Source organism: Neolamprologus multifasciatus, chromosome 11, assembly GCF_963576455.1.
Source record: "Neolamprologus multifasciatus chromosome 11, fNeoMul1.2, whole genome shotgun sequence".
NCBI classification, from domain to species: domain Eukaryota; kingdom Metazoa; phylum Chordata; class Actinopteri; order Cichliformes; family Cichlidae; genus Neolamprologus; species Neolamprologus multifasciatus.
Window position 1 is genome coordinate 16,190,296 of NC_140449.1, and position 12,739 is coordinate 16,203,034.

Below are 12,739 nucleotides of genomic sequence, written 5' to 3' on the forward strand. Positions count from 1 at the left end.
GTTTATCGCCCACTTTGCGCCAGAAAGAGGAAACCAGCCAATGTCACGTTAAACAACAGCAGCACGTTTAAGCTTGATCAGCAGTTGTTAGAATTTATTTAATATTAATTTCTAGTATCAGCTGATGTTTGCTGGAGCCACAGCTGCAAAAAAGCTGCTGGTCATGATGTCGGTTTGGTTATCTGGTGAGAGGGAAACATGAAGATGAAACCAGGAGATGTCCTTACTGAATCATCAGAGCTGAACAGGTGATGGAGAAACAGGTTTACCTTTTAGGTGACATGAATGAGTTGAAGGGGAGTTATGAACTGTTTCTAAGAGACAGATAACACCAGGATCCTTTTTAGGTAGTTGACAGCTGGTAACTGTGCAGGAGCGGATCTAGCAAAGTTTTGCCAGGGGGGCCAGGTAGGGCATTAACAGGGAGAGGTGGGCACAAAGAAATACTTTTCTTTCTTATTCTCATTTAAAATGTCTAGCTTTTAAAAAATAATTATCTGAATCTTACAACAAACGATTGATAGATTGATGCATATATACCATCAAAACAGTGAACATCACTGTCACAACAGCGTTTGTTTTCATTCAAAGGCTTTATGATTTTTCCCTGTATGCAGCTCATTTGCAGTGTGGTGTTACCTACATCTTCCTATTTAGAAGGCAGAATTTCCGAGTTCTCAGTACAATCAAAGCACCACGACTGCAGTTTTTGTGTTGGATGTAACAGGTGCACATGACGCTGTGACGTAGGCTAGAATCATGGCAGCGGTCAATGATGGTCCAGGCGTGGGATTTCTCTCGTGGAAATATGCACATTATCTTTTCCTTTCTATTGGTAGGTGGCACAGTGCACTTGTGGCAAGTAAGCAAGCTAGAAGACTGGCAAAGTTATGGAAGCAACACATTAACAAGAGAATTCTGAGTAAAACCAAAGTTACTTTCCCTAGTAACTAGTTACTTTGAAAGTAACGAGTAACTTGAAGTAACTGAGTTACTTTTGATAGAAGTAACTAGTAATGTAACTAAGTTACTATTTTAAAGTAACTTACCCAACACTGTGAAACAATAATGTCTCTCAGGTTTTGAGCATGAAATTCTGTTTTGTACCTGGTGACAACAAATGCACTAAAACTGCACTCTAGAGATTTGTTTATCATGTAGCCATCCCAGCGTAATGTGGCAAAACTGTACATCTGATTAATTATAATCTCTTCAGCAGAGAAATACCTTTTAATGCCCACACTCCATGCTCCGTACTTGTAAACAAACACAGTTAGCACTGCATACCTGGTACCAACAGTCCTGCTCTGAACTCTTGCTTATCATTAATAACAACCAACCCCCCACTTAACACCTCGCGTATGATAATTAATGCATAATGAGATATATGCTGTGACACTGACTTGACATATATCTCGCTCGGAGGATTAAAGCAGAGCTATTCCACTGTCTGTCACTCAGTTCCGACCACCACCACAACCCCGGCTTCCCCCTCATCTGTTCCCTGCTCAAGTGAGTGCAATCAGCTAATGAGTTTCTTTGGCCTCCAATTAATCACGCTAATGAGCTCCACCCATTAAAAATAATCAACTGTTCTTGCCATAAATGCCAGTAAGGGAAGAGTTTGACTGGCTAGCACCTCTGCCTCCCTTCCCCTCATGCTAATCCTCTTTTTTCTTGATACAGTTCCCTTTTTTTCACCTCTTCCCTGCCTCTCGCTTTTTTATCTGCCTCCTCTCTGCCCCTCAGAGCTGTTATCATCCTTCTCACTCCCTTTTCCACGCTCTTCTTTTCTCAATCTTCTTTCCCACTCTACATCCCTTCCCAGTTTTTGCTTCTTCGACATGTTTCCATCTTCTCTCACTCTCCTTTGCATCTTTACTTTTTTTTCTTCTTCCAACTCAGTCCTCTGAAGCCTTCCACTACAAACTCACCAGTGCTCCTTCCACTTGTCCTCTTCAAAAATGTCCTCTGGGATGGGATCAATCAGCACCAGGTCTGACACTTGCCTGAGGACAACAAGAGGACACACACACACACACAGTCGGATGAAGAACGACTCATTGACTACTCTTGTCCATTTTACCCTCCTGGCCTGGGAAGTAATAAGCGTGAGATGGATGGCGCCGTCTCATTTGTCTTCCTGGAGATTTGTCCCCACAGACAGATGACCACACGCATACACCAGATCCCGAGGTAATATTTCCATTTGGAAAGGTGTCATCCACTCACCACTTCTTAATTTTCTCCCTTAACAGCAGCAACATTGTGCCTGATTGAATCCTAAATCTTTCATCCCTGGTACGGGCTACTTGTCACGTTAATCACCTCGTTGTCTCTGAAAAGGGTGAGTCATGTGAGATGATGGGAGCATATACTGGGATATATTTTAACATGTGAGGTCAAGAACTCCTAAATCTCTATCAACCAATTTTAAAATGAGCTTTCTTTAAATTTTGCTGGGGACATGAAGGACTCTTAAATAGTAACACACATTTTATTTTTGTCTTATCTTTAGCATAACATTCATTACCACCAGCGCTGTACTTTAAGTCAGTTACTCACACAGTAGGCTGGTAGTGTAGTATGTCTTAATCCACAGTATACAGTTGTCTCTAACATATAGCATGGACATACACATTATCTTATTCTTTTCCCTCTGTGGTGGCTTCACTTTTTTTAGACTAAGGCAAGTTTTTATTTTGTGTCCCAGGACAAAAAGCTACAGAAGGTGTGATTTAATCAGCCGCTAAAAGTCCCCAAAATAAGTCATTTAAATTTGGCCGATATCCCCCTCAAGGACATCTTCTGCCACGCGTCCAGGCACTTTCCAAAGGAGCTGCTCCCTAGAAGCCCCTTTCTAACCATTTTCACTTTGAGGCCTACCCTGCAATTTCACCACAGACCTTAAACGTGGGCTTAAAGCAAACATCCAGCTTCCTTTAGAACTGCAAATTTAATTTAAATGTGTTCGATATCTCCAAATGTCATGCAAAAAGTGATAATGGCTGATGATGAGAGCTGGTTTTCCACAACCCTGAAATTTTTAGGCATGCAGTCTTACTTAAAAGATTTGACTGTATATATTCCACTCTGAAATTGCTGTTAGAAGAGATTTTATCCTAAAATGATAGAGGCAATTTTGTGGATCAAACTAACAGCTGATGACAGAAAGCAGAGGCTTTTACAACATACCAATTTGTACCCTCCTCTCCCCTCACCCACCTCTGCTATCATCTACATTCATCATGGTCAATCATCTTCACAGATTGGGACCAAAACCATTCCAACCATCAGTAAACAACCATGGCAGAAAGTGTTTTACATCACATTTAAACTACTGATGCTAATGTTAAGAAAGTTACCTACACATGTCCATAATCAGGTTTCCTTTAAAGCTTTTTAAGAGCACAGTTCAATGAAATTCGTGTACCAATATACACAACTGACAGCTCTGGCTTTCTGAGGGTTTTAAAGTTTTTAGTTATCACGCTTCTTCCTCTAAAACAGCAGCTGTGGTGAAAGTGGCCTGGAGATGCACACGAAGATGATTTTGAACCGCAGACTGTTGAAATTTGCTATTAATGCTGCTTTCTTATGCTATGAAGCAAGTTCAACATAGCCAGGATTTCTTCATGTTAGCTGTGCACACTCATATAAAGGAGTGCTGCTGTCACTATAGCCTGTTCAATGCATTCAGGTCTACTCTCTCCCACTGATGGAGGAGATGTGGAAATCACTTCAGTTTGTGGCCAAATCAAAGTGAAATAAAGTCTGAATATTCCTTTCGACAAATAGCTTCCAAACAGACCGATCAATAGTCCAATGTGATTTTGGTTCCCAGATCAATTCATTTTGCAAAGTAAACTCTGTAGAAAATTAGTACCAAACACAATCAGGTAATTTCTTCTGCACCAATTGCATGACTGCATGTATAAAATGCATTCCTTCAGCAGAGAATTCATGTTGTACTTACAGATGATTTAATCCAAAAAACAACAAACTAAATCTAAAGTTTTTAAACAGACCATCCCGCTTCTCCATAATGTAATACCGGCATCACTGTGTTAATCTGACCAAACTGATGTAACTCTGAGAAAACACTGAGTGGTGTGGGCGGAGGATTAGATGCCAATCCTCAGCCAAAATCCTCAGTTTTGGTTCTGCAGTACTTACACATCATGAATGTGGGTGTAGAATCTGCTGTTGAGTGCGCCAAGCTCAGAGCCCACCATGATAAAGGGCCCGACTATCCCAGCAGCCCCCAGAAGCCGGTGCAGATCATCCACCATCCTGGAAGACAGCGACACTCGTGAGCTTCTCCACACAACCAGGATGCACCGCAAACTGGGCCACCATATCTGTTTAGCTAGGTGGCACTGCAGTAATGTCATTAATTTCTAATCTGCTTCCATTATTATTATATTAGGAGGCAAAAATAATCTAAATAAGAGAAAAGGCAAAAGGGTATCGGTTCTATCTTACAATAAAGAATGTAAACAGTTTTAAAAAACATCAGATCAGCAGTATCTTTAGTTTTCTGATGTCTAATTTTCCAGATCTGGCACCAAAATAAACAGCACTGCTGAAAAACCCAAATGACAGCATAACGGAGGGGGACTGCTGGCTCGCTTCCACTGCAAAACACCGCAGGAAAAACAATCACCAGCAAACTTAAATCATCAGGGGGAGCATCATCATTACATGAGGCGCAGCAACTCCTGTGCGAGAGCCATCTGCTCGTCCCGGGTTTGTTGTGCTAATAAATCAAACCCAAGGTGTCACACTGAAACGAAGAGATTTCACAAGACTCACAGGGTTAAGGTTAGGGAGTCATCACACCTCTTGAGATATTGAATCCCGGGAAATTGATTGCTTGCACCTCAAACAGGCAGCCGACCACTTCCCCCGGGCAGGACGCCAAACTAAACTAGACTGCTGACCGTCGGCAAATCACGGCTGCTCATTCCTTAGGCAGATTTAAGGCTCGACAAACGCATTACGATGTCAGAGAGAGGATGATTAGAGCCCAATCCTGTGGCTGCGTGACGCAGGGGAGGCCTGGAGTGTGTTCAGCAGGATGTGCACACATCAGTCTCTGGCTAGAACATTAATGAGAAGTCCCAAACAGCTACTTTATCAAAGTAATACTGATTCCCTGTGAATATTTACTCTGCTATGGCAAACGAGTGAAATCTGCGATGTTATTGTACTGGGGTCTTTGCTTTGTGTCACATCAAGGAAGCAAGGTGTTTCTTTTTGGAAACAAAGAGTTAAATGTTCTGGAGAGTGGTTGCATAAATTGTTGTCTAAAAAGGTCTCTTTTTCCAGCAGGTAAAACCATACCAAACAAACCAAATGCTTTATAAGGATTATTCTCCTTCACTGCAAGAGACCAAAAAAGGCCCGTTTTTGCTCAGTGGTTAAAAGTAATGCCTGACATCGCCTGTTGCCAAGAAACCTTTAAAGGGTTTTCTCTCAGTTTTTAATAGATAGAAAAGTAGAATATTCCCCATTTTCTGTCTTTCTGTTTTCTTTGATTTACTCAGTAGATAATCACGTGAAAAAGAAAGTATACACAGGACAACTGTGCAGTCCTCTGAAAAAGTAAACCCCATGATTCAATATCTTGTAGAGCACAGTCCCAAAGAAGTCGGATGAATGGTTATTATTACAGATGAAGAAGATTATTAAAATTTAAGTTCAAATTGAGATTCATAATAGAGAAGAAAGGTGATTTTCAGCATGGCATGGTTGTTGTTGATGACAGGTTTTTTCGTCATAAAATGTTGACTGAGGGAGGAAGCTGCAGTGCCCACACAGACATGAGAAGAGAACATGACAACGCCACACAGAAAAGCCCCGGGGAAGATTTAAAACCAGGACTGAGGCGACAGTGCTAACCGGTCCGCTGGTCAACAAAGTCAGCAGTGCCTGCTTATTCAAACCTAAAAAATAGACATAAATAAAAACATACCAAAGTGAAAGCAATCGCTCTCCTTTCATCTCAGACAGTGTTGTGTCATAACGCTCCTTGCCACAGTCTGCTATTGTTGCTGGAAGCACGCTTGCCTCGCTTGTCTCTCTCCCATAGCTCCCAGTAGCTGGAGCTTGTCAAGCTGAGTGGCCAGCAGCTTCTTCTGTTTGTTTACCCATTGTGGATAACACTCTTGTATAATGGGAAACTGATGGGAGGTTAGCGTGCTAGAAAAGCTGCCGCTGTCTCTGCTTTCATCATAACAGGTACGTTTTCTCCTACTGACCACCTCGTCCAACGCGTGTGATGTAGAGCAGAGTAGTGCGAAAAGGTTTTAAATAACTCCTTTAGCATTTTAGCAAGAAGAGAAGATATCAACTGTGGGTTTATAATAAAACGGGCATTCAAAATCCCATATCACTTTCCCTCGTGCGCCGCTGAGAAACAGTGACCTGACACCAATACAAACATTACATGAGGTCGCCATAGAAACTGAAAAGGTGCCATTAAACCAGGTATGTTCCACACAGATGCTGGCCTCCTAAAATCAATATTACAGAAAATTCATCTTTTAAAGTTATACAAATTGAGTTTACAAATACAACAACAGCCTATAAATGAGACAAGAGGCCCGCAAGGGAAAAACAGCAAACTCATTAATTTAGAAAGAAAATTACAACAATTTAAAAAAGACAAATCCTAACTGTGACACAGTTTTAAAGTGTAAAATTATTGCAAAGCAGCAGGCATTAACACACATTTTAAATGTCACAAATATAGACTGCATATACAAGGATCTTGCAGCTACGATGAGGTCACCCACTGATTTGTATACTAGTGTTTTAAAGGCTTAAATATGGCATTTTGGCTATTTTATCTTTTTTATTTATTTATTTATTATTAAACAGATTGCTGGCCCTAACTGAAAAACGTGGGGAAACAAGCCACTAGGTAAGCAATAAAGCAAGCCAAGCTTTATCATGTATTTTACTCTAAATGGGATAATAATCAACAAAATTAGCATCATGCTATATTAAATATGACTTGAGACTAGAGGTTGAGACCTCAAACTGATCAGGAAAATGTTTCGTGATGTAATAATTGAAGTGAGAGGTGGAGCACATTCTCATAAACTTCTATATTACCCGATGTGTTTCACAACCAGAGTTGTCTCTCCCATCGCCTACTACAAATAGTGCAGGTTTAGCGCATTTCCGTATTGCGTGTCTGTCTTCTACATGCCGTCTATAGTTACAACCGCTCAGAGTGACGGTCTCATAAAACAGCACGCTCACCGTCCAGTCGTTGACATGTCCCAAACCTTCTCTGTTCCCGTGGTTTCATTCTGCATCAGCCGCTTGCTGAAGCCCAGTCCCATTCTGTCGTATGTACACACCTGAGCAGCGTGACAAACAAGGACAGCAAGATTTTTTTTTTTCAGTCACAACAAGCTCACCTTACAGAACAGTCCAGACCTGCCTTATTGCATTTAATTGCTTTAAAAATGCATGATGGCTGAGTGGCCCTAAAAAGATCCAGATACAAGCGTAAACATTGCTCTGTATGTTTGTTTTTCTTGTTGTTGCTTATGCAGTCTTTTTTTCACTTTATGTGTCAGGCCCTTCCGCAACATGGCTATGACTTCATCTGGGTCACATTTCAGACAAACAACATGGGGCAGGCTGTCAGCCTGGTCTTTCTGCCGGCAGAAAGACCAGGCTGACAGAGGCTGGCAGAGATACTGCAAGGGCTGTCCCAGCACGACCCAAACAACAAAAACACAGCCACATTTGTAGTCGCAGATTCTAGGGGAAGTTCACTATGGTGGTCAGAGGGAAAGCCAGTGTGACTGCTGATTGACTGACTCTCAATGTACAGCATGTGGCAAAAATGACTAATCTAGATCTATTTAATTCAGATATTTAGAGATATTAAATTCAGTCATATTAATAAAATGCTATAACATTTCACAGTATCATTCAGAACAACACCCATTTAATTCTGTAATGTGAGTGAGTCAAACCCCCACCTTTGTCAGCGATGCAACATTCTCTTGAACGTGAAACCAAACATCTGAGGACATTCCAGTTGGTGCATCCAGTATAACTACAGGAAAACAGACTGATCAGGCGGAGCTTAGCTAAAAAACATAAGCGAGCCAGATACAGAACCATGTGCCAGAAAAAACTAATTGAAAACAAAATACAGGCAGCTTATTACCAACTGGTTTTCCTCGTCCTTTACACAAAAGATGCATCTTTTGACCCAAACCAACATCAACAATCTGGCCATCTGGATGTAAGACATGGGGAAAAAAAACAGAATCAAAGATTAGGCTTCGCTGAGTGCTTCTCATTCAGCTTTGAGAACTTCATAACTGTTTAAATTACGCAATTAATAAGTAATGACATTAGATTTTGCAGATAAACATAAAATTGATGTTGGCAACAACGACTTTAAGATAAGTGAACCTTTAGGCAAGAGCATCTGTGCTTCTCTCTGAAGGGAGGCGTAGTTGAGGAACGGAGGGACAAGGATGATCACAAGCAAACACTTCCCAATGTTGACGAGCACGGAGCTGTAAGACAAACTGCCTTTGACTTCAGCTTCAGCCCGTTTTTGATCCGGAACCTCATTTATGCAAAGAAGAAAAATGTAACGTTGACTGCACACTCACTTCTACATTTCGATTTATAATTAAACACTGAAATGTTTCAAAAGTGTGGAGTTTGGATTTTATTAACCTCAGTCGTAGAGTCAGGCCTAAAAGTGTTACTGCTTCGATCGTTTATTCATTCTTTTTATTTTCCTTTTTTTTTTTTTTTTTTGAGGATCGCTTGCCAATGATTCGTTTGAAAGTAAAATATTCATTAGATAACCCGTAAGTAAGCCGTAAACAAACAAAGAGCTGTAAATAGTGCAGTTTTGTTTAAGGGGTTTAGCTCCTCTTCTCTTTGGACAAAATAATGGAAAGCTGACAGAAACTGGTTCATGCTCCAAACCACTGTAAGAGCAAATAAATATAAATATCACCAGCAGACATCTACCTAACCGAAAACAAAGTGACACGTTAGCTTGTGGACTCAGTCAGCTAATACTCGCCAGCAGAACTGTCACCTGTAGCCACAAACAGCTATCGTTACGTTACCTTATTATTAGCAACGGCAGGTTCATTGCCTGATGACGGAGCTTCAGCTCTCCTACGCATTCTGAATGAATAAACTTATTACCAAATGTTGTAATATTCACACTGCATGCACAAATGTATTGAATGAATGAAATCAATACAGCAACAGCCTGACTTCCTGGACGACTTACAGCAGCCGACGAGGGACAAACCGTGCAATGCTCTAAAACGCTAAACTTCGTCTCTCTGCTCTCTTTGATGTGCACTGCGATTTGTCAATGTTTGCCTTGCAGTTATTTATGCAAACTCGGTAAACTTATCATTAATAAATTCTATATTATTGTTGTTGTTGTTGTTGTTGTTGTTGTTGTTGTTGTTGCAGTTTTTATTAATTCTTTCGGGGTGTATGGCTAAGTGTGTACTGTTTTATGTTGTTATCTGTAGAGACCAATGACAGAGACACTTAAAATCTCTCCTTTTCAACAGGATTGAATCAATACAACTACGGACCTGCGGGGGTCGCTGTTTCCCACAAACCCTCCCTGTATTGGCTCACACACTCCAGTTAAGACAGGAGAGTTAACATTAATAGGCCCATAATCACCATGTAATAAGACTTAAAAACAAAATCTTCATCTTGCAATGAAAAATGGCCCCAACGCAAACTGAAGGTCAATGACTGAACATATGGAAAACTTGGACTGTGTCTTGATATATCCCAAATAGATGAAGATAATTAGAAACTAGGGGCTTTGATTGCGATCCCCTCGCTGCTCTTAGAACAGCTAATCAAGCCCTCATTATGCATAATAACGCGCTGATGGTTTGCAGGACAGCTGCTTCCATGACAAGTGATTCATGCAAATAGACGCTTTTAATGCAGGCTCTACATGTGTGCCAGTTTGCATCATTCTGGGACTGTCACATCCATACTGATGATATTCAGTACTATAATGCACTATAGCACACACCGTGAACTGGGCCTGCAGTCTGGCTGTGCTCCATGTGAGTGATCGCCTTGCACAGACACCAGAGAGAAAAATAATAAAGCTTTATGGTTTCAGGAAAGGATTCAAGCGTTAGGCAGTCCGTGACATCACAGAATCGTCCACAGAGAGGGAACATTAAGTTCTGAGTGGTGAGTGTTTCCCTTTTATTCCCCACAAATAGAATACAGTCAGACACCCCACCCCCAACCCCCCACTCCCAAACCAGTTTTGTCATTAAACAGTACCTAGACAAAGGCAATCCTCAACAACAAACCCTGTTTAGATAGCAGGTGACTAGAGCCATGTAGGGAATTCATTGTGGTAATTAAAAAGTCTGGCTGGACTGAAATGATGAATGTCAGGTATTGACACACTGTCAGGCAGGCTGCGCGTGTGTTTGTGTGCTGATTTTGTTCCGGTGTAGCCGTGGCTGATTAAAGCTAATGACGCAGGGCCTTCTCAGCATCTTGATTCTGTTCCAGCCTCGCATAATTAGGAGTGAGAGAATAATGGTCTAATCACACAACTCTAGCTTCTCAACTACAGCTTTCCTCTGCAGCTTGTACAGCAGTCACCTGGCCCTTGGCTTCATCTGTGGTCCATCAAAACACCCGAGCCTGCATCCGCTGGGAAATCAAAGATAGCTCCTTCCATCGAAGATTTAGACTTAATAACCGGATTCATCCAGTAATATAAAAAAAATTCTGATGATGTATGATGGCCTTGACTGCCAGACTGACTAAAGGCCAGTATTTGTTGTTTGTTTCTTCGGATTACTGTTGGAGGGCTCAGGACTTTACACATGACCGATTGCTGACAAAGCTCAGATTTTAGAAGTGATTGAACTCTGACATCATCAGATATGACCCAGAAGTCTTTCAAATTTTGAGATGCATACTCTATCGTGTCTCTTTTTGTTGTAACATTCATGATTAAAATAAAAAAAAATGAAAAATCATCCAAGAATATCCTTCGAGATCCTAACATAACAAACTTTATTATTAAAATAATTTTTGCTGTCACTCTTATCCCTAACGTACATAATATTCATATAGTTGTTATGATCTATCCATCCATACAAACACTTCTGAACTGCTTTGGAGCCAACACCTGACATTGGGGTGAAAAGGTACAATTAGTACGAGCCAAATAAGCAAAATTTATGGCTTATTAAAACCTATTATAGTTTTTTTGGATTAACATGTAGTGTTTGTGTCCTTTAGCACAAACACAGTAAAAGAAGACTTTTGTGTACAATGTGTCCATTTTTTTGTACAATTTGTTATTCTAATTTAACATTGCTCACAAACTAAATCTGCCCTCGAGCTAAATATAACATCTTCATGCTCCCAGTGAGCACAGATGAAAGGCCAGTCCTTCACTGCCAGGTCACCTCAACACCATCTTTTGCATCTGTGGCATTTCTGGAGGCAAGGCCCATTTTTAAGGTGTTGCTGCTTTCCCCAACCCATCTCTGACATTCAGCACAGTCTCACACAATCCCTTTCATCTGTAGTTAGAGGGTACCTTTCCAGCAACACAAAATGTATAAGGTGGGACAGCCACGGAAAACAGAGAACAGACCATCTGAGTGCAAATAATAACCTATTATTTTGACATTTCTGGCATTTTTCTGCTCCCATTCCTGCTGCCCGCTTTCAGCATATGTTTTCAGGCAATACTATCTACTTTTGCTCTGTGCTACAGAGTTTCTACATGTATATGCAATGGAAGTGTAATTGAGATAGCATGGCAGGGGCACCAAAATCTATTTCCTGTTTGTCCTATCTGTTTTGTCACATAGCACAGGTTAACTGAATAAAGTTCCTCACTGGCTATTGGTATCACCAAAGGTCATCAACAAATTCTGAAGAGGCATACACATCAAACACTATGTTAGCTTTCCACTGTTAAAGGGACCTGACCGTATGGTGTGATGCTCCACTACAGCCAGAACCTCATACAGGAAACAGCTTGCTTGTATGTCATGTGAAATGGCAGCATTGCTCAGTACCTCTGTCTGTGAGTGTATGTACTGTGAAAAACAAAAAATGTGCTTTTTGTGGAGACGAAACATCAGAGGTTCTTTAGGGGGTGGGGGTAGTTATGGTTCCCTTTAGGTGTTCACTGTGACTGAGCAAAGTGTCTTTAGTAAGTGTTTCAGCTGATCACGTGTTCACAAGCCAAATCTCACTCTGCTAGCAGCTAGCAACTGTAGCTGTCCAATGTAATAGAGTATAAAGGCTAATAATCTTTCTCTCTGAAATATCCATCCATCCATCCATTGGCTTCCGCTTATCCTTTTCAGGGTCGCGGGGGGCGCTGGAGCCTATCCCAGCTGTCATAGGGTGAGAGGCAGGGTACACCCTGGACAGGTCGCCAGTCTGTCGCAGGGCCAACACACAGGGACAGACAACCATTCGCACTCACATTCATTCCCACATTCACAGCTAGTGACAATTTGGATTATCCAATTAACCTGTCCCCACAAGCTGCATGTCTTTGGACGGTGGGAGGAAGCCGGAGTACCCGGAGGGAACCCACGCAAACTCCACACAGAAAGACCTGATGGTGGAATTGAACTCAGGACCTTCTTGCTGTGCGGCAACAGTGCTAACCACCGTGCCACCGTGCTGCCTCTCTCTG

General features: G+C 41.4%; 1 protein-coding gene across 1 annotated transcript in view; it reads right to left on the reverse strand.

Moving 5' to 3' along the window:
* LOC146508026 (uncharacterized) overlaps positions 1-9,309 on the reverse strand; it is a 27,618-nt gene extending 18,309 nt beyond the window's left edge. Inside the window, exons 1-7 of the mRNA XM_085176648.1 lie at positions 9,126-9,309; positions 8,449-8,608; positions 8,198-8,269; positions 8,007-8,083; positions 7,273-7,373; positions 4,177-4,293; positions 1,935-2,009 (exon numbers count right to left, since the gene is read on the reverse strand). Coding sequence (XP_085032774.1) covers positions 1,935-2,009; positions 4,177-4,293; positions 7,273-7,373; positions 8,007-8,083; positions 8,198-8,269; positions 8,449-8,608; positions 9,126-9,185 — 662 coding nt within the window. The 5' untranslated portion in view covers positions 9,186-9,309. The remainder of the gene's footprint in view (positions 1-1,934; positions 2,010-4,176; positions 4,294-7,272; positions 7,374-8,006; positions 8,084-8,197; positions 8,270-8,448; positions 8,609-9,125) is intronic.
* Between the last annotated feature and the right edge of the window lie 3,430 nt (positions 9,310-12,739).